This window comes from Ovis canadensis, chromosome 14, assembly GCF_042477335.2.
Source record: "Ovis canadensis isolate MfBH-ARS-UI-01 breed Bighorn chromosome 14, ARS-UI_OviCan_v2, whole genome shotgun sequence".
NCBI lineage: Eukaryota > Metazoa > Chordata > Mammalia > Artiodactyla > Bovidae > Ovis > Ovis canadensis.
In genome coordinates, this window is record NC_091258.1 from 20,959,233 (window position 1) to 20,984,686 (window position 25,454).

The 25,454-nt window shown below is 47.3% G+C and overlaps 1 protein-coding gene and 1 long non-coding RNA gene across 5 annotated transcripts in view; one reads left to right on the forward strand and one right to left on the reverse strand.

Moving 5' to 3' along the window:
* Window positions 1–24,848, forward strand: part of LOC138419676 (uncharacterized) — a 71,490-nt gene extending 46,642 nt beyond the window's left edge. The window contains exons 5-8 of one of the 4 annotated variants that reach the window (XR_011249015.1): window positions 10,423–10,563; window positions 17,356–17,605; window positions 18,256–18,376; window positions 19,608–20,524. This is a non-coding gene — a long non-coding RNA (uncharacterized lncRNA). Of the gene's footprint in view, window positions 1–1,362; window positions 1,457–10,422; window positions 10,564–17,355; window positions 17,606–18,255; window positions 18,377–19,607; window positions 20,525–24,257 lie in introns of those variants that run through there. The other 3 variants (XR_011249013.1, XR_011249014.1, XR_011249016.1) reach the window with 3 other exon arrangements.
* LOC138419673 (polycystin-1-like protein 2) overlaps window positions 1–25,454 on the reverse strand; it is a 101,118-nt gene that overhangs the window by 25,739 nt on the left and 49,925 nt on the right. Inside the window, exons 19-29 of the mRNA XM_069552526.1 lie at window positions 19,592–19,716; window positions 18,242–18,365; window positions 17,431–17,562; window positions 15,470–15,692; window positions 14,717–14,910; window positions 10,386–10,616; window positions 8,358–8,459; window positions 5,501–5,679; window positions 3,436–3,582; window positions 1,021–1,220; window positions 103–320 (exon numbers count right to left, since the gene is read on the reverse strand). Of these exons, the coding sequence (XP_069408627.1) occupies window positions 103–320; window positions 1,021–1,220; window positions 3,436–3,582; window positions 5,501–5,679; window positions 8,358–8,459; window positions 10,386–10,616; window positions 14,717–14,910; window positions 15,470–15,692; window positions 17,431–17,562; window positions 18,242–18,365; window positions 19,592–19,716 (1,875 nt within the window). The remainder of the gene's footprint in view (window positions 1–102; window positions 321–1,020; window positions 1,221–3,435; window positions 3,583–5,500; window positions 5,680–8,357; window positions 8,460–10,385; window positions 10,617–14,716; window positions 14,911–15,469; window positions 15,693–17,430; window positions 17,563–18,241; window positions 18,366–19,591; window positions 19,717–25,454) is intronic.

Here is a 25,454-nt window from a genome sequence, read left to right on the forward strand (position 1 = left end):
GATGCTGTCAGAAAACATGGACTGCAGGCCTCAAACCCCAGTCCCCACCCTAGCTTCTTCCCAGGCTGGAAGTGCCCCTGTGCTGCCAGGGTTGAGACCTGCCTTGGTCACTGCTTCAGGCGTCAGAAGGCCATCCTCCATGGGCTGTGGTGAGGGCGCCAGGCTGAGGTGCTGCCCGTCCCATTTCCCAGCGTTCTGCTCCTTGGCCACCCGAGGACGGGTATTCCGAAAGATCTGAACGATCAGGAGGTTGATGGGGAACATGAGGAGTGAGCTCTCCAGCCCAATCATCACTTCCTGCCAAGTGAACTCGATTTGACCTGGGGCAGATGGAGGGCAAGGGTCAAGGAGAGAGTCCCCTCCACCCTTCCCAGAATGTGGCTGTGCAGCAAGGGTTAACCTTGCCTGAAGAGAGGTCTGCCTCTTGAATGGCTCCAAGGCTGGGGGCAGGGGGCCGGCGGGTGGTGACCACTGAGCCCTTGGGATGTCCTGCCTGGTGGGTGTGCCTTTGTTTACCTGGTTTCTCGGGTCATCTGGTATAGTCTGTGCTAACAATGTTATTTATGGTGGGGGCCTTGGTTGCCCTGTATCACCTCAATGTCTAAAGGAGCTGGAGTCTTAGGTCAGTCATCCAGGGTTAGCCATGTCTATGTTAGCATGCCCCAATAAAAACTAGACACTAAGGCTCAAGAGAGGATCCGTGGTTGGCATTACTCTGCACATGTGATCACATGTCATTGTCTGAAGGAGTGAGTGCCATCCAGACTCCACTGGAAGCTCAGTGCCTAGTCTCCCATGGATCCTGCCCCATATACCTCTCCCCTTTTCTGATTTTGATCTGTGTCCTTTCTCTAATAATTATGAGTATAATGGCATATCTGACTTCTGAGTCCTTCTAATGAGTTATTGAACTTCAGGGTAGTCTTGGGACCTCTGAAACTGCATGGCATTTCTGGGGCAGTGACAGCTCATGTCTACTGCCGGTAGGCCTGTTCTCCATGCCTTGAGAGTGGGAGTTACCCAAGTCCATCTTTTGCTCAGCTGGGTCCTTGGGGACACCCCAGAACATGATGCTGGTCAGCATGGTGCAGAGGAGCAGTGAGAAGCAGCAGGACACCCTCTGGACACGTGTGAAGTTGCTCCAAGCTGAGCTGCTGAAGATGGAGCACCAAATGTGGCCATCCTTGAAGCCTGTGGAGGTCTTCATGAAAAACAGGTGGCTGTGGACAGACCAGGGGAGAGTGACAGGCATTAGGGAGACAGGAATAGGGGAGAAGCCTGGTCTCTTTGGAGCAATCCTGGACTGAGAGAGAGGATTTGTTTCTAAAATTCTTCATCTGTTTTTTTTTTTTTCTGTTATAGAAGAAATACAGCATCATAGTAGCATCATTTAGAATTAGTGATGGGGACTCTGGAAAGAGTGGTTGGAGCCCTCTTACCTAATGTGTGACCTCAGGCAAGTTACTTTACTCTTTGTACCTCAGTTTACTTATCTGTAAAATGGGGGGAGGCAGTTAATAACAGAAAGTGCTTCACTGGATTGTTGAAAGGATTAAAAGTGATAAAAGCATTTGGCAAAGTAGCTGACATACAGGTGAGTATTCATCAGTGTTAGCAATAATTTTGTTATAATTTTTATATAATAATGTAACTCTTAATATTATTTGCTTTGTTATAATTACAGCGTTAGAGAATAGTGGTTAAAAATCCCAGGTTTTGGATTCAGACTGAGTTGAGAGAGTAAAAATTGTGAAACAGGATCTCAGAAAAGGCATCACATTCTCGTAAAGGATTTGTATTATTTCCCTGTGAGTAGAATGTAGTTCAACCTCAGGAGCTTTTGAAAGATGCAGATTCTGATAATAGAGTGTCCCGAGCAGAGATTTCCTACTGTCGCTTGTTCTGATTGGTCAGTGCCAGCACCCTCCAGGGTTGTACAATACTTTGACTGTCACTGTAGGGAATGTGGGTGCCCTAGACCCAGAGCAAAGGTGAAGAAAGAGAGAGAGGTCAGTTGCCAAAAACAGTGTCCATGTTATTTGTCTTATTCAGCAAATATTTGATACCCCCAGTGCCCTGTCCCAGGCTGTCTGCTGGGCCCCAGGGATTCACAGGGATAAGAAGCTCCTGTCTTCAGAGAGCTCATTGCCAGGTTTCTAGGCATCATGTGTGCTGATGCAGTTGGAGATAAGAGGTGCTCCTGGAACTGAGTACTTAGCCTGAACCACACAGTGTGCCAAGCACATTACTACATCGTTCCATGGGACCCAAGGCCCCCTGTGGGGTAGGCACATTGAATTGGTCAGTTTTCAGATGCGGAAGCTGAGACCTGGGGAGGTGTGGTGACTTATCCAGGGTTACACAGCAAGTCACCAGCAGGCTTGTGGGACTTTATGACCTGTGCCCACATCTATTTTATGCCTCTGTTGGGGTCCAAGTTTCTCTGGTTCAGACTTCTTCCCCCTTGGAGGCTGAGCTGCTCCCAGTGGCAGCTGGGAGAAAATGTCACTTTTTGGTAGATAAACTAAAAGTAGACCGAATGCCCATGTGTAGGAGAATTGTGGGTCATCCATTCTGTGGAATATCATGCAGCCAATAAGGAAAGTTTAACTCAGAAGTTTGACCTTCCTAGAAGGATGTGTGTGATATATTATTAAAGTGAAAAGTGAAAATGAAGTTGCCCAGTTGTGTCCGACTCTTTGCGACCCCATGGACTGTAGCCTACAGGCTCCTCCGTCCATGGGATTTTCCAGGCAAGAATACTGGAGTGGGTTGCCATTTCCTTCTCCAGGAGATCTTCCCGACCCAGAGATTGAACCCGGGGCTCCCGCATGGTAGGCAGATGCTTTACCATCTGAGCCACCAGGGAAGTCCTTTAAAAGAAAAAAGGCAACATATTCAGAATAACATGCTGTTTTAAAAGATATAAGATAAACGGCAATATGTGGTGTCCTGTGTGTGTGGGTGTACAGGCATGTACATTTGTATCTGCTTATGTGTGTCTGGGAAGAGCTGTGGAAGGGTGCACGACAGGAAAGGGGATGAGGGAGTGAGTAAAGCACGGGAGAGGCTGAAGAACACAGTGAGAGTAAAGCGATGTGAAGAAGAGGCTCCAGGTGGCCAGACACAGAATCACCATTCAGATCAGTCTGTTCACTCATACAAAAAGTATTATTCTGTGACATCCAAGGAAATTTGGATAACTGTTCTATAACTGTTATCACCACCTGAAGATAATTCTGCCTTGAAGGGTCCAGGGCCCTTCTATCACATCAAGAAAAACTGATTAGTCATTAATATCACGCATTCAGAGCTACCCAGACCTGCAAGCAGAAACATGCTTTTATTTGGCTGAGACTGAATTATGAGGCAACTTCTCTAGAGATGAAATGACAAAGTAAAAGAGCATTTGCTTTAAAGAAAAGAGAACAGTACCTGAATTGTTTCCTGTCCTCCTCTGTGGCCACCGGAAATACCTTGTCAAGGACACAGTCTCCGACATCGATGGATAGCCATGAGTTGCAGAGGAAGTACCACTTCCGGTCCATTGCCAGGTCATGCACCAGCACCCGGCTTACATACCTGGAGGGGACCACACTTTTGAAGATAATGTTAGGTGGATGAGATGTCTTTGGACCCCTTGAAGATAATGTTAATATATTGCAGACCTGAGCCCAAGAACGAGAACTCCTAAAAAGAGACTTTGTATTTTTCTTCATTGCCGTTAGTGCCTTGATCAAAATGCCCCAATCAGTGGGTGAATTTGGCTTCATCTGGGGAATTCAGCTAGTGTAGACCACCAGCTTGGAGGCTGCCAAGTTTTCACAGGTATGCTGCAAGAGCGTGCATTCTGAAACTGTGCACCCTCGTGTAGGAGAGCAAGCCCAGGGTCACCATCCTGATACAAGCAAGGAAAGTGGAATTGTTTGGACTATGTGTCCAGGGAGGTGCAGGCTTGAGCACACAAACCTGGTCCTCCCCTGGCCCTCCATCCACAGAATGGGCCTGCCCTCCAAGGGCTCTGTGGTGATCATCAAATCTGATTTAGATCTTTGAGGCCCAGGGAAGAAATGAAGTGATCTTGCCTCCGCTGGGTGGTCAGATTCAGCAGCAACTGTTTTCTCTGTTGCCTTACAGGGAAATGAGACTAATGATATCAATAGGCACTCTTTTTTTTTTTAACTATCTACTTTTATGTTTTATTTATTTAAAAATAATGTTATCTATTTTTATTTTCGGCTGGGTCTTTGTTGCTGTGTGGGCTTTTCTCTAGTTGTAGCGAGTGGGGGCTACTCTTGGTTGCAGTAGGTGGGCTTCTCATTGCGGTGGCTTCTCTTGTTGTGGAGCATGGGTTCTAGGGCGCTCGGCCTTCCGTAGTTGTGGCTCCAGGGCTCTGGAGCTCAGGCTCAAAAGTTGTGGTGCATGGGCTTAGTTGCTCTGAGGCACGTGGGATCTTCCCAGATCAGGGATCAAACCTACATTGGCAAGAGAATTCTTTACCACTGAGCCTCCAGGGAAGCCCTGTAGGCACTCTTTATTGAGCATTCACTGCACAGTGGAGATTATGCTAAGAACCTCTTGACATGCATTTTCTCCTTTCATGGAGGATAGTCCCCATCAGGCATGTAAGAGCCACCTCTGCTGAGGTCACACACCCTCCTGAGGTGGCTGACATCCAGTGCCCATTGGGTGAGGCTCCTGGGTGTGATCAAGACCTGGACATCTCAACCCAACTCAGCACAGCTCCAGACCTCCCTGTGTGGTCAGCTGAGCTGTCTTTGGGCTGTATCAAAGCTCTTCTGCCCATCCTGCTTGCTTCCCTCCCTGTCCAGGGGCTGATGGATACCAGGCATCCCTTAGGTAAACAGCCTCCATATTCAACTTCATCTCAGAGTCTGCATCCTAGGAACCAACCCTCAGCTGAGGGTCTTAATCCTGTAGATGAGTTAAGGACAGTGGTCGAAATGCTGTGTTTTCTGAAAGCTGCCAGCCACCGGCAAGTGTTCAGGCTGGAGGCCACTCATTTGGGCCTCAGACAAAATGGGGAGGACTCTTGGCTCTGAGCTTGCCAGTTGTGTGACCTTGGGCAAGTCAGTTAAGCTTTCCCAAGTTTAGATTCACCCACTAATAAAGCACACTTGTCCCAGAGGGTCAGTGAGCATCCAGTGAGGAAAGCACGGGAGCTGTTCTGACATCTTCTGGAGAATCAGCCAGTGTCTCATCTACTCTTCTCAAATTGGGCAGGGTTTGTCATTAAAGTAGACATCTATCCCCATTTTATAGATGCAGAAACTGAGAGCTAAATGAGAGACTGAGCATTATGTGTGGCCTGTGGACTGATGGGCCTCTCTGACCCTTGGTTTCCTCATCTGTGAAATAGGGATCCATTCTATGTTTTCTTACAGAGGCTCATGAGGATCAACAGGGCAGCACATGCACAGTGCCCAGCCTTGGACCTGTCACTTAGTAGGTCCCCATGGTTGGCCCACCCCTGACTCACCAGGATGGCTGGTCCCCTGAGTTGTCATGCCATAGTCGCAGGCTCCTCAGCTCCCCCAGGGGAAACAGGGTGGAGAGCAAGAAGACATCCACTCCCCCTCGCTCAAAAACCGGGATGTCGGGGTCCGACAGGTGATGGGGCTCACTCTCTCCATCCAGGCCATATAGGGTGACAGTCACCTGAAACCCAGAGGCCAGGAGTGGCCAACTCTGCATGGTAACTGAGCCCCGTGTTTCACTGGAGGTGTCTGAAAACCAATGAAACCCAACGGAGCTCGGCCCTTTCTCCTCCTCTCCTCCCACCTTGGGCCTGCCTGAGTTATTTTTCAGCTGTATGAAGATTTGGATATGCTATCTGTATGCACATCTTTGATTTTGCATACACTATCTGTGTGCACATCTTTGAGATGAGCTGTACTCATAAAATGCTTCCTGATGAACTTTTCAGACTTCCGGTCTATTTATTTGAAAGGGCCGTAGGGCGGGAACTGGTTTTTCTCCCTAATGACTATATTCTTAGGGCTCCCAGAGTTCCCAGTATTGAGGCAGGAATGAATGACTGCCCATTACTTTGAAAACACATATTCTCGGGCCTCATCCAGATCTACCAGGCATCTGTATTTTTCTGAAGCCCTGCAGGTGCTGCTGGTGGCCATGCCTGATTACCTGAGCCCAGAGCAACTACAGCAGGTATCACTGTGCCCCGCTGATGTCCATCCCTCAGCCTTACCACTGTGGTGAGGCTGTCCCACTGCTGCTGCTGTGTCTCTTGCTCTGGGGGTTTCTTGGCTGTCAGAGCAGCAGGTGAAAGCTGGCAGAGAATTAATGTCCCCTGCAAGCTGTGTTCCCCCGATAACTTGTGGGATTGGTGGATAAAGAGCCCAGTTCCCTCAGTCCTCTGCTGGGATAACTCTGAGGCCCACGTTCTTCACTGCTTTCCAGAGTTCCCCAGTGGGATTGGGCTACAGTTGCCCAGGGCGGGTGGTGGGCTTGATTATGAGTTCTTTGTTCCTTCCCTTCCCTGCCTGGCTTCCCACTCCCCTCTGGGGTGCCCTGGAATCCCCTCTCAAATGAACTACTTGTGCTTGAATCCTTGTTTCAGAGTCAGTTTCTAAAGCAGAGTCTCCCCTGTAGACATTCTCGGGCAGATAACTCCTTGCTCTGGGGCCTTCCCATGTGCTGTAGGATGTTGAGCATCGACCTTGGCCTCCACTCACTAGGTGCCAGTAGCATCTCTTCCTCTCCCAAGTCGGGACAACCAGAACGACTTCCAAAATTACCAGCCATCCTTGGGGACCAACCGTTTGAGAACCACTGTGCCAGGAGAACCCAGCTAAGAAGTATCAATTGAAAAGTGAAATGGGGAGCCATGAAACGGCCTGTGGCGATCACATACTTTCACTCTTTCATTCCTAGGAAGGTCAGTTCCTTGTATCAAACAGAAATGAGGTGGGTGTGTCGTTAGATGGATGAAAGTGATTCCTGCAATTATTCAGCGGTTACTGAGTACTTACTCTGCGTTAGATAGCTGATTAAGGCACTGAGGTGCAGCAATTTTTAAAAATTTATTTAATTCAAATAAAAATAAATGTATACACAAGTAAAAATAAGATTTAAATAGGACTCAAAAAGTAAAAAGTAAATGGACACATGCCATGCTCTCATGGAGCCTAATATCATTTTTAAAAAAACAATGGAGGGACTTCCCTGGTGATTCAGTGGCTAAGACTCTGAGCTCCCAATGCAAGAGAGTTCCCTAGTCAGGGAACTAGATCTTGAATGCTACAACTAAGAGTTTTCATGCTGCAATGAAGATGGAAGATCCTGCAAGCTACGACTAAGATCTGGTGCAGCCAAATAAATAAATAAATAAATATTTTTTTAAAAAAACCCAAATCAACAGAGCTTTTTTCAGCAGAGTACACACAGTATCCGTGGTTCTCAAATTATGTTCCATGGAGCACAGTTTCAGTAAAGGAAGCCTGGAGGCTGCTGTGAGGGATGGTGCATTCTGATGAAGGACATGACGCAGGCCAGACTTAACTAAGGATGCTGAGACATGACAGAAGCAACCTGCTGTGTGCTCCACAACTAAACTTTTAGGGAGTTTGGAGAATCCACAAACAAATGAAATCATGGCTTCACTACCTTTAGTCAGCCTTTCAAGGACAGCCTGACCTCTTAGCTGGATGCCAGCTAATCTGTTTTCCTCAAAAATGTAATTCGAGGTTCTTTTTCAAATGATTGCCATTGTTTCTTTCTTTCTTTTGTCCCCTTTCTCTTAAAAATTCTTTTTTCCCCTTTATTCGTTGGTAGCAGTCTACTGACTGTTCTGCATATGTGAGCACATTTGAGTGCAGGTAACTAGCTGTTTGAATTATCCTTTAGTAGGGTTAAATGAGAAGACCAGTGGGTCCAGTGATAGGGGTAAGTCGTGTCCAACTCTTGAAACCCCATGAACTGTAGCCTGGCAGGCTCCTTTGTCCATGGGATTTCCCGGGCAAGAATGCTGGAATGGGTTGCCATTTCCTTCTCCAGGGGATCTTCCCAGCCCAGGGACTGAACCTACATCTCTTGTGTCTACTACATTGGCAGGCAGATTCTTTACCAACTGAGCTACCGGGGAAGCAGCACCAGACCCCAGATCTCCCTTAATCCACTCCTCCTTTTTCTTTTTAAATATTGGGGCTTAGGGTATTATTTTTGTCTAGCAAAAAGATACTCTCCTCCAAAAAAGCAGAAGTTAAAAAAAAACCCACAACAAAACCCAGTGTGCTAAAGTAACTCAACAACCAACTGGCCAGCGCTTTGCTGGGTGGTACATGCTAACTGACCAAGGGGTCTTATAAGTCAAGTACCTTTGAGGAGGTGGCTGCCCCCCTCCGGTGTCCTGTGTAGATTGTCACCAGGTAGTGGTACTGAGCCAAGGGGTCGTTGTCCTCCAGCGCTGTGACCTTTACCTGGGCAGAAGGATGGCATTGTGGGGTCATCCACCACACACGTAGCCAGGAGTGAGTTGGGCGTTCATGAGAGTTAAAGGGGGGAATCACATTTATGTCTGGTATTGATTCATTGCATCAGGTAAGAACTGTTCTTTATAAAAGCAGGGTTTCAAGTGAAAACCAAAACTTTTAAAATAAAAAATATACACTCATTATTAAATATGACCCAAAGTAGTCAGATTGGAAATGAATTTGGTATTAAGCTGAGAATGTTTGATGTTTGAGCTGATAAATACAAACTCTGTTCATAAATGATTTCTCATACCATTGGTAACCAGATTGTGCCTCTAAGGAAATTTTAAAAGAATGAATGTTGTTTTAGCAAAAAATAAATAGCTGGAGTTGGTCAGAGGCTATAGTGGAGGGCTGTTTTCTCAGTTGCCAAGGTGGAATTGTCAGGGATGCAAGTCATCTCTGTCAAAGTCATGCACCTCCTAGGGAAGCCGATATCTGAGGACAGGTTGGTTCATTGCCAAAGATCAAGACCTGGGCTTCTCAGCGTAGTTCAGGACAATTCCAGAGCTCCTCAAGGGGTCAATCAACTATCAGTAGGCTGCATCCTAAATTGACTTCTCCCCCTGCCCATCCTACCTTCTTCCTTCCTTGCCCCAGGGCTGATCCCAAGCACTTCTTAATAAACAACCTGCATATTCAACTCCATCTGAGGGTCTGCTCCCTAGAAACCAACCTACAGCTGAAGGACTTAAAATATTAGTGTTAAACCCCTTGGGCAAATCAAAGACAACAGTATAAATTGGGCAACTATTATCTTTTTAGGTTTCATACCATTCACATCCTGAGAGCTGTTGCTGTATGTAGGGAGGGTAGGCACTGTTGAAAGGTTCAGTGCATTATATTCATTTATGTGTTCACTCACTCATGAGTGTGTATTGAAGGCTCCTGTGGGTCAGGTGTGATGCATGTATCAGAAAAAGAATCAGAACTTTGTTGTCACAATTGGTTATTGTTTGATCTTGTTTTTACCTTCAGACCTGACTTATTGTCAGGCAGATCTGGGTTTGAATTCTGGCTCCTTGGAGGTGGCTTTGGACTAGATAATTATCCTACACATTCCAAAGAAAGGACTGGTTTTGGCACGCTCCTGGAAGATAACCTCTAAGTTCTTGAAATATTCTGCATGATCAGGGTGTCCGACTATCTGGGGCCTCGGGCCACCCTAGGCATTATGTGCTAACAGTCTGACCTGTAGTGAGAGCTTTGGGCCATGCTCTATCAGTCTGACCTGGGCAGGGATGAGGGGCAGTGGTTGCTGGAGACTAAAGGCAGTCATGCAGGTGCCATACTTATGAGACTGACCCCTAGTAAAACCAAGGTTTGGGGAGCTTCCTTGGTGGGCAATGCATCACATGTGCTGTTGCACATCATTGCTAGAAGAATTCATCTGTCTGTAGGGCTCCATGGGGAGAGGACAGTTAGAATCTCTTGCCTGATATCTCTTGAACCCTTCCTTTTTCTGATTTTAATCTGCAGTTTTTCACTGTAGTAAACTGTAACCATGAGGATAATAGCTATTTAAAGTTCTGTGTGTCCTCCTAGCAAATCATTGAATTTGAGGGTGGTCTAGGGGACTCTCAACATCAATACCCTCCCCCTTGGTGCTGTTGTGGGCATTAAGTGGGAGTAGTACCTGGCACATAGTCAATCCTCAATAAGTCGTCAGCTTTATAATCCTCCTGATAATTTGATAAACAAGAACATTTTAGAAGTAAAGAGGCTGAGAGGCCAGCTAACAGGAGATGACTCCAGGGGTCAAGGCCTGGACTTGCAGCTGGCCCCTCAGCTCCCCGCCAGGGCTCCATTCTCTGGAGCTCCTGCAAGGGGACTGCTCTCCCCCTGCTGTTCCCGTGGATCGTGCTACCTCACCTTGGCTTGATCCTGAACATCCTTCCTCCTCGCCCAGATCAGCACCAGGAGGTAGGCCACGCAGAGGCAGCTCACGGTGATCACAACCACAGGGTTGTCCGCAAAGGTGGCAAAGAGCTCAGCAGTCTGGCAGACGTCCACGGCATTGGGCATCACCAGGAGCGTGCTCCCAAAGAAGGTGAGGTGGTTGCAAAGGCAGTGGGTCTGCGAGAGGGTGGTCTGCGGCCCCACCTGCAACCCCAAAGAGGCCCTGGTGAAAGCACTCAGGGAGCATATCTTCCCCACCCATGGGAGGAGAGCAGTGAGGAGTGGGGAAGATATGGTGTCCTGGGGAGGGCTGGGAGACTGCTGAAGGCCAGCTTCAGGATTCTCTTTGGGCTTTTTTTATTTAGTTAAACAGTAATTTTTTAAATATAGTGAATTATGTCTTGTAGTGGGCTCACCTGGTGGCTCAGTTGGTAAAAAATCTGCTTGCAATGCCCGAGACCCAGGTTCAATATCTGGGTTGGGAAGATCCCTTGAAGAGGGGAATAGTTACTCACTCCAGTGTTCTTGCCTGGAGAATTCCAGGGACAGAGGAGCCTGGCAGACTACAGCCCATGAGGTCACAAAGAGTGAGGCATGACTGAGCGACTTAATGCTTACACATGTCTGTAATAAGCATTTTTGCACCTGTCATTCTCAGTGAGTGACCATGTCCATCTTGCCAACCTGCTTTGCCTTTTTGAATAGGGAGTATTAAGGGTAAAGCCAAAATGCCCTCTGTCCCCCAGCCTCCAGAAGCAGCCCCTGCCATGTGTTTGGTATGCATCCTTTCCAGTACTCTCTCCCACCTGGTGCTCACTCACCAGGCAGGTATTTGTAGGGTGCTGCTTCCAGGCCAGGCAACAGGCAAGGTGCTGAGAGGACATCCAGGGTGACCAACTCATCTCAGTTTGCCAGGGACCTCTCTGCTTCTCAAACTGAAAGTCTTAGATCCTGGGAGCCCCCTGAGTCCCAGGCGAACTGAGACAGTGGGTTATCTTACACTGAAGAGAAAAACAGCAGAGATAAGGGGAACCATGGCAAGAAAACAGGAAGGACAAATATTCGCATCCTAAGCTGATTCTCAGCAACAGAAAAGAATTCTCTAAATTTTACCCACTTTGGACCTAGGGACCTGTGGCCCCTGTCCCGGGATCATGCTTTGAAGGGTCCCACTCAAGCCATCCTAGGGCTGTGCCCTTGCGCACAAGATGAAGAGAGTCGTGAGGGCAGAGGGAATGCCCGCCACAGCACATACAACCCAGCAAAGACCAGGGCGAGATCCTTGGTGACCCTGGGAAAGAGCCTCCCCTTAAATTTTGCACTCCAGATGCCTCATTTGTCTTTCCTAATCCTAATCCTGGGACTCCCACTTTTAGACTGTGGTCTGGGGACTTGGACCTCAGAATTCCCTCCTCCAGGGCCTGCCCAGACCCATTCCTCAGGATCGTCCTTCTGTGGAGGACTGGCTACTGGTGTGGCCACCCACGAGCATAAGAGTGGCAAAGAAGTGAAGTGAAGTCGCTCAGTCGTGTCCAACTCTTTTTGACTGTAGCCTACAAGGCTCCTCTGTCCATGGAATTTTCCAGGCAAGAATACTGGAGTGGGTTGCCATTTCCTGTGGCAAAACATGGGGAAATGGGGCATGTAGATGGAGCTTGGGCTTGGGGTCCTTGTGGTATGGGGACTGAGGTTAGGGGAGAGAGAGACAGGAGTGAGGCAGGGGAGAGCACTCTAAGTGGCTCTTTATTCATTTTGTACACTTAGCGGCAAGACTTCCCTTGCAGGCTATGGCCTTCCTTAGCTTGCAGTCCACCCAGGGCTATTTGGAGGATGTAGATTTCATTCAGACCCACAACCCAGCACTGCTTTTTCATTCCAGGGTCCACCATGAGGTGGTAAGGTAGGCGACAACAGAAAATACTGACATGTGGAAAGTTCTTTGCTCAACACCTGGTGAGGAAGAACCTGTGGCAGCCCAAACATGCCTCAGCAGATCACTCTTATCTCTTACCCTTAACACACCTCCTGGCAGGGCTGACCCCTCTGATAGCCATGGTGTCAACTGTTTTATTGACAGAGTTCACGTGGGTCTCACATCCGTGTTTGCTTACTGTTTCCCAATCCTGATCAGTGTTTTGCATCAGCTGTGGGTCTTATGCAAACCCTTGGCACACCCAGGAGGGGTGGGGCTGGTTCAGAGAAGAACCCCAAGCAAGTGCCCCTGACAAGACCCTCTCAGCACTAGGCACCCAGGGGCCAAAACTGATCTATGCCTAACGCTTTACTTTCCTGAGTTTTCACAAAGACTTGGAGGGCAGTGGCTTTCCTACTCTTTTCCAGCATGACAGCCCTTTTGAAAACCAGAGGTAATCTGGAAAAACCAGAAACTCTTCATGAGATTCCCCCGTGACAGAAGCTGCACCTTTAGTATCCTTTGAAAAAATACATAAAGAAGAATACAGTTCTCAAACCCCTTGCAATAATTCTGCCTTTACTCCACTGATAAGGTCTGCAGTTCACAGATTTGGAGATTTCTTTAGTTATTTAGAGAATAGACAGTGGTGATTTTTCCATCCAAAATTGGTGATCCTATTTATTTATTTTTCCCCCATTTAATTATTTATGTCTCTCTCTCTCTGTGCGCTTTCACTCAGTCGTGTCTGACTCTTTGCGACCCAGGGACTGTAGCCTGCCAGGCACCTCTGTTCATGGGACTTCCCAGGCAAGAACACGAGTGGGTTTCTGTTTCCTATTTCAGATACTGATACTCTGTATCAGTATTCATCTGTATCAACATCTGTTTCTATAATGACCATCAGGTTCACAATATTGGGTTAACATAATTTTGGTAATATGACACATTCCCACATGACCTTTGTATGCCCCACATTTATGTGTGTGGGCATTAGTATCTGTATATTCTTAAACACATGTAAGCACCTGGACCCCATGATTCCACCCAGAAGCTAGGAACTTGCCAGTAACTTACATTTAGCTAAGTGGTCCTCCCTCAGTCTGTCCTCATGCTCTCTCAACCCAGAGTGTCTGCCACAACAGTCACTTTCATCTGTGGAGCACCTACTATGCACCAGGTGCCACACTGAGTGCACTGGTATGCACTTCTAACCTGGTCTAGATCCCCCACTGTGGAAAGCGGCAGCCATCCTTTATCCCTGTTTTCAGATGGGAAAGTTCAGAGAGGTGGGGGGCCTGTCCAAGGTCATCTTGCAAGTACTGATGACGTGGGATTGGACCCAAGTCTGTCCAATGGCAGACTCCTTGTGGCCAGCCCCTGCACCATCCTAATCTGAGCCTCAGGCCTCAGAAGGCAGTCTTCAGTGGGTATTCTGTGTCAGCAACGTGGAGATCAGACAAGTCACTGGTAGCGAGGACTCTCAAAAGTGGCAACACACTCAGGTCTTGTTCACAAGGTACAAAGACTTATGCTGCAAGTGTGGGAAACACGCTGTCTCTTAGACATCTCAATGAGCCCTTGTCTCTTCTTGGCACTTTGGGGAACTGTCATTTGTGAAAGCTGGAAGCCAGGCAGGAGTTGACAAGGAAGCCAAAGAGGAAGCAGAAACAAATCCCAAAGGAGCTTGGTTCTGAGTCCCCTTTTGTAGCTCTGCTGAGACCTGGCCTCTTAAACTACTTGTGACTGCTATCATTGGACATACGCACCATTTACTTCTCGTCTGTGTCCTCTACTAGACCGAGTGCTCACTGGTTTGTCTCATCATTGTATCCCTACCAGTTGGCCTGGCACCTGGTGAACATGTGTAGGATGAATGAAAGAAGGAATATGATCTAGGGGATGGGGACGGGTGTGTGATAAATTTCAACTAGACGTGGAGGCTGTTCCTGGGGAGGGTGTGGAAGTCCAGCAGAGGGAGACAGCAAGCATCTGCCCCCCCAAGAAATGGCTTTGGATTGGAAGATCGAAGTGGGAATGGAAGTTTTCCAGTCAGGATAGGGAAAAGGGCATTCTGGGGGAAAGAACTGCATGTGCAAAGCCATGGAAGAAGGAAGGGGACACTGATACCCCAGAAATGGCTTCTGATGGCCTCAAAACCAATGTCTGCTGCCAGGACACTGTCACAGGCTGTGGCTCCTCGGAGGCAGATCTGAGCTGCCCTGAGACAAGGGTGTGATTGATATTAATAGAACCACCTGCCTCCAGGGCTCCGGGAGCCTGGAGTAGGCTCTGGAGCAGCAGTGCCTCATGTTGCTTAAAGCTTATGCTCTGGAGACAGACCTGGGTTTGACTCTTGGCTCTACCATCTTCTTTACTTCCCCCTCCTTACCTGGCACCCGGAATTGTCCCAAGTGCCCTGGACCTCATCCCAGAAAACACAATGGGACAGGAAGGTGGTGATGCCGACTGTAAGGTCCCTGCCTGGTGTTGGCTCCAGGTCAGACTCGGGGATAACAGTCAGATAGTAGACGCCTTCTCCAAAAGGCAGGTCCTCTGGGCTCAGGATCCACGTGGACAGCTCATCTGCAGGAAGCAGTGGGTACGGGGGGTGGGGGTGTCCAGGTCAGCCTGAAACCTCATGGAAACTGGATCTAATGTGATGGGAGGGGAGCACCAGGTGCCTGGGCAGGGAAGCAGGCACTGATGGTCTCCCCGATGTCCCAGGAGTATAGGAGAGGAAGCACGCCCAGCTCAGTGTGCCAAGCAGGCTGCCAATCAGACCCATGAGGGCACAAATTCTGACTTTGCTCCTCCTTGGCTGTGTGACTTTGGACCAGTTACTTAACCTCTCTGTTTTTATCTGGAAAGTAAACATTTCAGTCATCCTCATCCCCAAAGCCTGTCATGAGGACTGCAATGAGGTCAATTCTGTGAGTGCTTCTCAGCTCCTTCAGGACATATAGTTAATTGTTCACCTAGTATATTGCCTAATAATAATACCACCAACAAAAATTAAGTACTGAATGTAGCAAGTGTTTTTTCGCTTTTTCTTTTTTTTCCTCTATGGCTCTGATTCCCAAGTTTTAAGCTGATCACACCCCCAGGAAGCAACTCAAGAAGCCGCCCTGGGTGGTGGGACTACCTGAAGCAGCTGTTGGCGGGAGGTGAGCCTGGGCATCGTAGCTGGTCTCATTGGGGTGGTAGCCATAACCCAGGCTGAGCGTGAGTGGGGCGTCAGGTCTCCAGTGCAGCTGGATCCCCAAAGCCGCGCTGCCTGACGTCAGGTTCACCCACAGGGCTTCAGGTCTGCTCAGGTTCAGCACAGTTGGCTCACCGTGTCCTTCTGAAAGCCGAGGCAGCAGGATCTGTCATCAGAAACAGTCAAATCAAGGGTGTGCAAGGACAGGAATGCCGGTGAACATCAGGGTGAGCCCCTGGGGAGCTGAAATCTAACCTGTGCTCTGCTCTTTTCATTAGTTTACTGAGGCTTCTGTGACAAATGACCACAAGCTTTGTGGCTTAAAACAGCACAAGTTTTTTTTCTCTTACAGCCCTTTAGGCCAGAAGCCCCAGAATCAGTCACATGGGGCTACAGTTGTCAGAGCTCTTTCCTTCTCAGGGCTCCAGAGGGAGAACCCACTTCTTTGCCTTTTCCAGCTTCTGGAAGTGCCTGCAGTCATTGTCTCATGGACCCCTCCTTGCATCACCCGACCTCTTGCTTCTGTCATCAAACTGCCTCCCCCGCCCCGCAACCTGCCTGCCGCTTAGAAGGACCTCTCGATGACACTGGGCCCACCCAGGTGATCAGGGTCATCTATTTCAGGATCTTCAACTTAAATCACATCTGCAGAGTCACATTTTGCCATGTCAGGTGACGTATTCATGGCTCAGGGATGAGGATATCTTGGGGGCCTTTATTCGGCCCCTGCTCCTCAAGCTGTGCACCCTGGCTCGGGGCTGCACCTGCACAGAAGGTGCACAGCTTGGCTCTAGGCTCCAGCGCACAAGCTCAACAGCGGCGCACAGGCTCAGCTGCTCCACCGCATGTGGGATCTTCCCAGACCAGGGATCAAACCCATGTCCCCTGCGTTGGAGATCAAACCCGGTTCTCCTGTATTACAGGCAGTCTCCTGAATTGCAGGCAGATTCCTAACCTCTGAGCCACCAGAGAAGCCCTCACTGAGAGTATTTAAAATGTTATTATGTACAAAATCCTTAGCCAAGCACCACATACACAGTAGCACTCAATTAGTTGGTGCTGTTCCTCTCTTTTATTCTTACATTAGAACTTCTTATAACCACTCTCCATTTAATCAGCTCTCTGGATTAACTAAAGCCTTCCACCCGCTATTTATTTAGTTAGTTAAAAAAGTTTTTGACTGCACCACAAAAGTTGAATCTGGGACCACCGTAGTGAAAGCACCAAGTTCTAACCAGGACCACCAGGGAATTCCCTCCACCCTTTTTCGTTTTTTAAATATGTATTTATTTGATTGAGCTGGATCTTAGTTGCGACATGTGGGATCTAGTTCCCTGACCAGGGGTTGAACCAGTCGTTTGAACACTCTTTATCACAGCCTATATATAACCAAATAATATATAGTTCTATGTTAAACTGTATAAAACATATAGTTTTATGTTAAACCACAATGCTTGCAATGCTTATAGCAGGATGAGGATAATTTCTCTTGATTCTCTTCTTTTTTTTACTCTGAAAGCAAAAAATAAATTTTATTGTTTCTTTCTGTACTTCACAAAAGTTATTCATGAATTAGGCAATGAACTGAATCTCTGTGAAGCCATAAAAGCAGAACATGTTTAGTATATACTACTGGGTATAATAAAATATTCTCTTCTTTTTTTCTTTTCTCCTTCTTTCTTTTTTTGCCCACACCATGCAGCTTATGGGATCTTAGCTCTCTGACCAGGGATTGAACCTGGGCCCTTGGCAGTGGAAATGTGGAGTCCTACTTACTGGACTCCAGGTAATTCCCAATGATTCTCTTCTTTATTTTTTTTCATAACCAGTCAACTTTTGGACCCAACCAAGTTGAAAAAGAAGACAGAAGTGCCACCTGACTTCTGAGCACACCCCAAGCCTACCTCGATATACTCTGACAGATTCTTCACAGGGATGAGCTGTCCACTAGGACTGGTCAGAGAGAGGCCACCCACAGTTCCGCTGACATCAAAGTGACCTCGGGCTGGAAAGGGGCTCTTGGGGAAGCTCATCATCTGAAACCAAGAACAGAGAGCCAAGGAGTCCAAGGGCCGGAAGGTAACTAGGCCCCTGTGTGAAGGAAAAGTTTTCCCCAGACGGGTGGACAGGTGGCCCTTGTGCTGTGGGGTGAATGAGAGGGCCCTGTCTTTAGCTGCTGCTGTCTTTCCTGGTGTGTGTTTGTGTGACCTTCAAGGTTCTGACCTCAGAAATCTGGGCCTAGAGACCTGATCGCACTTGCCACAGCTGAGCAATTACTGGACTATGAACAGTGTGACACTTTCTTATAGCAAGGCGCAAGGTCTCTAAGAGAAAGATGTTTGTCTGCTTTCTTGGAGGCTCAAGGAGCCAAGAGTCAGATGTGCCCTAATTTGAGAAGGAAAAAGCCCTGAGTTTACTATTGCCTGCTTATGGAATGGAGTCTGAAGAGCTTCATTTCCAAGGACTAATTAAACCAGGGCTGCTGGAGAAATTCCACAATACAGTGGAAAGAGGATGGTCTGGGGAGTCAGAAGGCCTGTGTCTGAATCCCAGCCCTGCCACTTTGCTGGTCACCTCGGGCAAGTCACTGAACTCACCTGTAAAATGGGCTTAATTAATTTGTAGAGCTGTTAGCAACATGAATGAGCAAGCATATGTGCAGGTGCTTTGCAGACTGTAAAGGGCTGCTTCCAAGGGTGTTCTTTCTATTGTTACCCTTATGTCCACAGGCTCCCGATAGTCCTCCATGGAGCCAAGGGGGGTGGTGGGCAGGGTGAAGGTCGCAGAGCTGGCTGCAGCAACATGCACGGAGGAGCCTCGCCAACTCCAGGGCTGTATTCTGTCCACAAGGTGAGAGCAGAGGTGCCGGGAGAGAGAGGAGAAGGTCAGTGCGGAGGAGGATCTGCCCGCTTTAGCACTGCATAGGGACTAGCTTTAGCATCAGTGCTTCTTTCGTGATCCCCTTAGATCAGCAGCCCCCAACGTTCTGTCACCAGGGACCCATTTCATGGGAGCCAAATTTTCCAAAGACCAGGTAGGGGGATGGCTTGGGGATGATTCAAGCACATTATACTTATTGTGCACTTTATTTGTATTATTATTACATCAGCTCTACCTCAGATCATCAGGCATTAGACCCCAGAGGTTAGGGACCCCTGCCTTACTCAGATGATTCTTTGTTTGCCTCAGTGGGAATAGCATAAAAGGCAGGTGATGCCTCAAGGCTGGGCAGGTGGCCCCACATGGACAGGGCTTCAGCCTGCTTTCTCTCCCGTGCTGCCCAAGTGCCTAGAGCAGTGCCTGGCATGTGATGGTGGTCAATACATATTTTGTTGAATGAATAAATGAGCTTGGATGTAGACACTTCTCCAGACCTATCTCCCCAACCTACTTGACCTCCCATAAGACCATCTTTACTGGCCATTGACCTCGTCCCAATTGAGTAGACTGGGGACCTGGTTTCAGATCCTAGTCATGATCACAATGCTGCTTTGGGAAACTGCCCCTGGGATCCAGGAGGGCATCTGTGGCAGAGGAACCAAGGGAGGGTGCTTAGTGCCGAGGGTCCCAGCAGTGCCTGCAGCGTCGTCCAGCCCCCGATTGTCAGGGGGTGGCATGGAAGTGGCAGGCCATCCCTAGGTGCTGGAGGAGGGCTCAGTGAAAGGAGGCTGGCAGTCCTCGGAGAAACACCTAAGGCCAGAGTGTCTGGAAGTCCCGTAATCCTCAGAGCAGCGGGCTTGCCAGACACACTCTAAGTGAGGTTAAAAGTGGGTTGGTCCCCCTCATTCAGCCCCCTTCAATATGACCCATCTCTCAAGACACATGGGTGGCATTTACCACACTGACGTGGCACTTACCACCTCCCTTCTCATGCTGTACAAACACCCAGTATGGGGACCTTACAGTGAAAAGCCCTTCCCACTTCTAGGTCCCATCACTCACCCCCCTGCCTCCCACCAGGTGGGTCTCCTGGGCTCTGCCTGTCCCAGGGTCTTGAGATGTGGATGTGGAGTGAAACAGGGCAGGGGATAAGCTTTTTGGGTCACCCACAGTACAGCAGATTACCTGTTTGTGTACACAGAGATGGAGGAGGTTGTCACCATGGCTGGAAGGCCCCCGGGCAGTCTCCCCAGTAGGAGGGCAGCCTGCACATGTTCTGCAGTTTCCAGCAGCCGAGACACTGTAGCCATCTGGAAAAGGAAGCAGGGGACCACTGCTGTGGGCCGGTCTCCATATACCACCTCTGGTTGCTGCCACCAAGCTCGTGTGGGCCTTCAGCAGGAGCAAAGCAGAGACTCGGATGGAAAGCACTTCACCAGGTGCTGTAGGGAATCGGGCATAAGCCCTGAGAAGATTCCGAGCTCTGTGAGCAGGTGCTTTTACCATCCTGTTTGGCGGACGGGGAGACAGAGGCACAGAGAGGGTGGTGAATTGTGGAGGCCACGTGTTGATAAGGGGAAGCCGCAGAACCATGGGGAGGCTCACTGTGTGCCTGCCTCTGCTGCTCCACTGGAACCTGATGTCCACCCACAGCCCAGGTCTTACCCGAGGAGAAATGGAAAGTCACAGGCGGAGCCGTTGCGCGGTTCACCCGGGCTCAAACTCCTCCCCAACCCTGCTCAAGCCTTGAGTGGAGATGTGGCCTCACTGAAGCCAAGGCAGGTGTGAGGACCAGGAAGGCTGGACATTTTTGCGGACTTCCTATCAGAGGACAGACCATGTATGCATGTGTGTGTACATCTGATAGGTGTGTGTACATGTGTGAATGTGAGTGTGTACATGCATGTTGAGGATTGTGTGTGAATATAAGTATTTGAGTTTGTTTATGTGGGTATGTACTGGAGAAGGGAATGGCAAACCACTTCAGTATTCTTGCCTTGAGAACCCCACGAACAGCATGAAAAGGAAAAAAATATAGGGCACACTGAAAGATGAACGTCCCAGGTTGGTAGGTGCCCAATATGCTACTGGAGATCAGTGGAAAAATAACTCCAGAAAGAATGAAGAGAAGGAACCGAAGCAAAAACAACACCCAGTTGTGGATGTGACTGGTGATGGAAGTAAAGTCTAATGCTGTAAAGAGCAGTATTGCATAGGAACCTGGAATGTTAGGTCCATGAATCAAGGCAAATTGGAAGTGGTCAAACAGGAGATGGCAAAAGTGAACATGAACATTTCAGTTCAGTTCAGTTCAGTTGCTCAGTCGTGTCTGACTCTTTGTGACCCCATGAATTGCAGCACGCCAGGCCTCCCTGTCCATCACCATCTCCTGGAGTTCACTCAAACTCACGTCCATCGAGTCCGTGATGCCATCCAGCCATCTCATCCTCTGTCGTCCCCTTCTCCTCCTGCCCCCAATCCCTCCCAGCGTCAGGGTCTTTTCCAATGAGTCTTTTCTTCACATGAGGTGGCCAAAGTACTTGGGTTTCAGCTTTAGCATCATTCCTTCCAAAGAACACCCAGGACTGATCTCCTTCAGAATGGACTGGTTGGATCTCCTTGCAGTCCAAGGGACTCTCAAGAGTCTTCTCCAACACCACAGTTCAAAAGCATCAATTCTTGGGCGCTCAGCCTTCTTCATAGTCCAACTCTCACATCCATACATGACTACTGGAAAAGCCATAGCCTTGACTAGACAGACCTTTATTGGCAAAGTAATGTCTCTGCTTTTGAATATGCTATAAGGTTGGTCATAGCTTTCCTTCCAAGGAGTAAGCGTCCTTTAAATTCATGGCTGCAGTCACCATCTGCAGTGATTTTGGAGCGCAAAAAAATAAAGTCTGACACTGTTTCCACTGTTTCCCCATCTATTTCCCATGAAATGATGGGACCAGATGCCATGATCTTCGTTTTCTGAATGTTGAGCTTTAAGCCAGCTTTTTCACTCTCCTCTTTCACTTTCCTCAAGAGGCTCTTTAGTTCCTCTTCACTTTCTGCCATAAGGATGGTGTCATCTGCATATCTGAGGTTATTGATATTTCTCCCAGCAATCTTGATTCCAGCTTGTGCTTCTTCCAGCCCAGCATTTCTCATGATGTACTCTGCATAGAAGTTAAATAAGCAGGGTGACAATATACAGCCTTGACGTACTCCTTTTCCTATTTGGAACCAGTCTGTTGTTGTATGTCCAGTTCTAACTGTTGCTTCCTGACCTGCATACAGACTTCTCAAGAGGCAGTTCAGGTGGTCTGGTATTCCCATCTCTTTCAGAATTTTCCACAGTTTCTTGTGATCCACATAGTCAAAGCTTTGGCATAGTCAATAAAGCAGAAGTAGATGTTTTTCTGGAACTCTTTTGCTTTTTCGATGATCCAGCGGAGGTTAGCAATTTGACCTCTGGTTCCTCTGCCTTTTCTGAAACCAGCTTGAACATCTGGAAGTTCACAGTTCACGTATTGCTGAAGCCTGGCTTGGAGAATTTTGAGCATTACTTTTTTGAGCATTACTTTTGAGCGTGTGAGATGAGTACAAATGTGCAGTAGTTTGAGCATTCTTTGGCATTGTCTTTCTTTGGGATTGGAATGAAAACTGACCTTTTCTAGTCCTGTGGCCACTGCTGAGTTTTCCAAATTTGATGGCATATTGAGTGCAGCACTTTCACAGCATCATCTTTCAGGATTTGAAATAGCTCAACTGGAATTCCATCACTTCCACTAGCTTTGTTCATAATGATGCTTTCTAAGGCCCACTTGACTTCACATTCCAGGATGTCTGGCTGTAGGTGAGTGATCATATCATTATGATTATATGGGACATGAAGATCTTTTTTGTATAGTTCTGCTGTGTATTCTTGCCACCTCTTCTTAATATCTTCTGCTTCTGTTAGGTCCATACCATTTCTGTCCTTTATCGAGCCTATCTTTGCATGAAATGTTCCCTTGGTATCTCTAATTTTCTTGAAGAGATCTCTAATCTTTCCTTTCTGTTGTTTTCCTCTATTTCTTTGCATTGATTGCTGAGGAAGGCTTTCTTATCTCTCCTTGCTATACTTTGGAACTCTGCATTCAGATGCTTATATCTTTCCTTTTCTCCTTTGCTTTTAAAAGCTTCTCTTCTTTTCACAGCTATTAGTAAGGCCTCCCCAGACAGCCATTTTGCTTTTTTGCATTTCTTTTCCACGGGGATGGTCTTGATCCTTGTCTCCTGTACAATGTCATGAACCTCGGTCCATAGTTCTTCAGGCACTCTATCTATCAGATCTAGTCCCTTAAATCTATTTCTCACTTCCACTGTATAATCATAAGGGATTTGATTTAGGTCATACCTGAATGGTCTAGCGGTTTTCCCTACTTTATTCAATTTAAGTCTGAATTTGGCAATAAGGAGTTCATGATCTAAGCCACGTCAGCTTCCGGTCTTGTTTTTGGTGACTGTATAGAGTTTCTCCATCTTTGGCTGCAAAGAATGTAATCAATCTGATTTTTGTGTTGACCATCTGGCAATGTCCATGTGTAGAGTCTTCTCTTGTGTTGTTGGAAGAGGGTGTTTGCTATGACCAGTGTGTTCTCTTGGCAAAACTCTATCAGCCTTTGCCCTGCTTCATTCCGTACTCCAAGGCCAAATTTGCCTGTTACTCCAGGTGTTTCTTGACTTCCTGCTTTTGTATTCCAGTCCCCTATAATGAAAAGGACATCTTTTTTGGGTGTTAGTTCTAAAAGGTCTTGTAGGTCTTCATAGAACCATTCAACTTCAGCTTCTTCAGCGTTACTGGTTGGGGCATAGACTTGGATTACTGTGACATTGAATGATTTGCCTTGGAAACGAACAGAAATCATTCTGCCGTTTTTGAGATTGCATCTAAGTACTGCATTTCGGACTCTTTTGTTGACCATGATGGCTACTCCATTTCTTCTAAGGGATTCCTGCCCACAGTAGTAGATACAATGGTCATCTGAGTTAAATTCACCCATTCTGGTCCATTTTAGTTCACTGATTCCTTGAATGTCGACGTTCACACTTGCCATCTCCTGTTTGAGCACTTCCAATTTGCCTTGATTCATGGACCTAACATTCCAGGTTCCAATGCAATATTGCTCTTTACAGCATCAGATCTTGCTTCCATCACCAGTCACATCCACAACCGGATATTGCTTTTGCTTTAGCTCCATCCCTTCATTCTTTCTGGAGTTAGTTCTCTACTAATCTCCCATGGCATATTGGGCACCTACCGACCTGGGGAGATCCTCTTTCAGTATCCTATCATTTTGCCTTTTCATACTGTTCATGGGGTTCTCAAGGCAAGAATACTGAAGTGGTTTGCCATTCCCTTCTCCAATGGACCACATTCTGTCAGACCTGTCCACCATGACCCACCCGTCTTGGGTGGCCCCACACGGCATGGCTTATTTTCATTGAGTTAGACAAGGCTGTGGTCCGTGTGATTAGATTGACTAATCTAATGAACATTTAGGAATCAGCAAACTAAAATGGACCAGAATGGGTGAATTTAACTCAGATGACCATTATATCTATGACTGTGGGCAGGAATCCCTTAGAAGAAATGGAGTAGCCATCGTAGTCAACAAAAGAGTCCAAAATGCAGTACTTGGATACAGTCTCAAAAACAACAGAATGATCTCTGTTCATTTCCAAGGCAAACCATTCAGTATCACAGTAATCCAGATCTATGCCCTGACCAGTAATGCTAAAGAAGCTGAAGTTGAATGGTTCTATGAAGACCTACAGGATCTTCTAGAACTAGCACTCAAAAAAGATGTCCTTTTCATTATAGGGAACTGGAATGCAAAAGGAGGAAGTCAAGAAACACCCGGAGTAACAGGCAAATTTGGCCTTGGAGTATAGAATGAAGCAAGGCAAAGGCTAGTGGAGTTTTGCCAAGAGAATGCACTGGTCATAGCAAACACCCTCTTCCAACAACACAAGAGAAGACTCTACACATGGACATTGCCAGATGGTCAACAGAAAAATCAGATTGATTATATTCTTTGCAGCCAAACATGGAGAAGCTCTATACAGTCAGCAAAAACAAGACCAAGAGATAACGTGGCTTAGATCATGAACTCCTTATTGCCAAATTCATACTTAAATTGAAGAAAGTAGGGAAAACCACTATACCATTCAGGTATGACTTAAGTCAAATCCCTTACCATTATACAGTGGACGTGAGAGATAGAGTCAAGAGATTAGATCTGATAGAGTATCTGAAGAACTATGGACGGAGGTTCGTGACATTGTACAGGAGGCAGGGATCAAGACCATCCCCAAGAAAAAGAAATGCAAAAAGGCAAAGTGGCTGTCTGAGGAGGCGTTACAAATAGCTGAGAATAGAAGAGAAGTGAAAGGCAAAGGAGAAAAGGAAAAATATACCCATTTGAATGCAGAGTTCCAAGGAATAGCAAGGAGAGGTAAGAAAGCCTTCCTCAGTGCAAAGAAATAGAGGAAAACATTAGAACTGGAAAGACTAGAGATCTCTTCAAAAAAAATTTAGAGATACCAAGGGAACATTTCATGCAAAGATGAGCACAATAAAGGGCAGAAACAGTATGGACCTAACAGAAGCAGAAAATATTAAGAAGAGGTGGCAAGAATACACAGCAGAACTATACAAAAAAGATCTTCGTGTCCCATATAATCACAATGATATGATCACTCACCTAGAGCCAGACATCCTGGAATGTGAAGTCAAGTGGGCCTTAGGAAGCATCTCTATGAACAAAGCTAGAGGAGGTGATGGAATTCCAGTTGAACTATTTCAAATCCTGAAAGATGATGCTGTGAAAGTGCTGCACTCAATATGCCAGCAAATTTGGAAAACAGCAGTGGCCACAGGACTGGAAAAGGTCAGTTTTCATTCCAGTCCCAAAGAAAGACAATGCCAAACAATGCTAAAACTACCGCACAGTTGCACTCATCTCACACGCTAGTAAAGCAATGCTCAAAATTCTCCAAGCCAGGCTTCAGCAATACG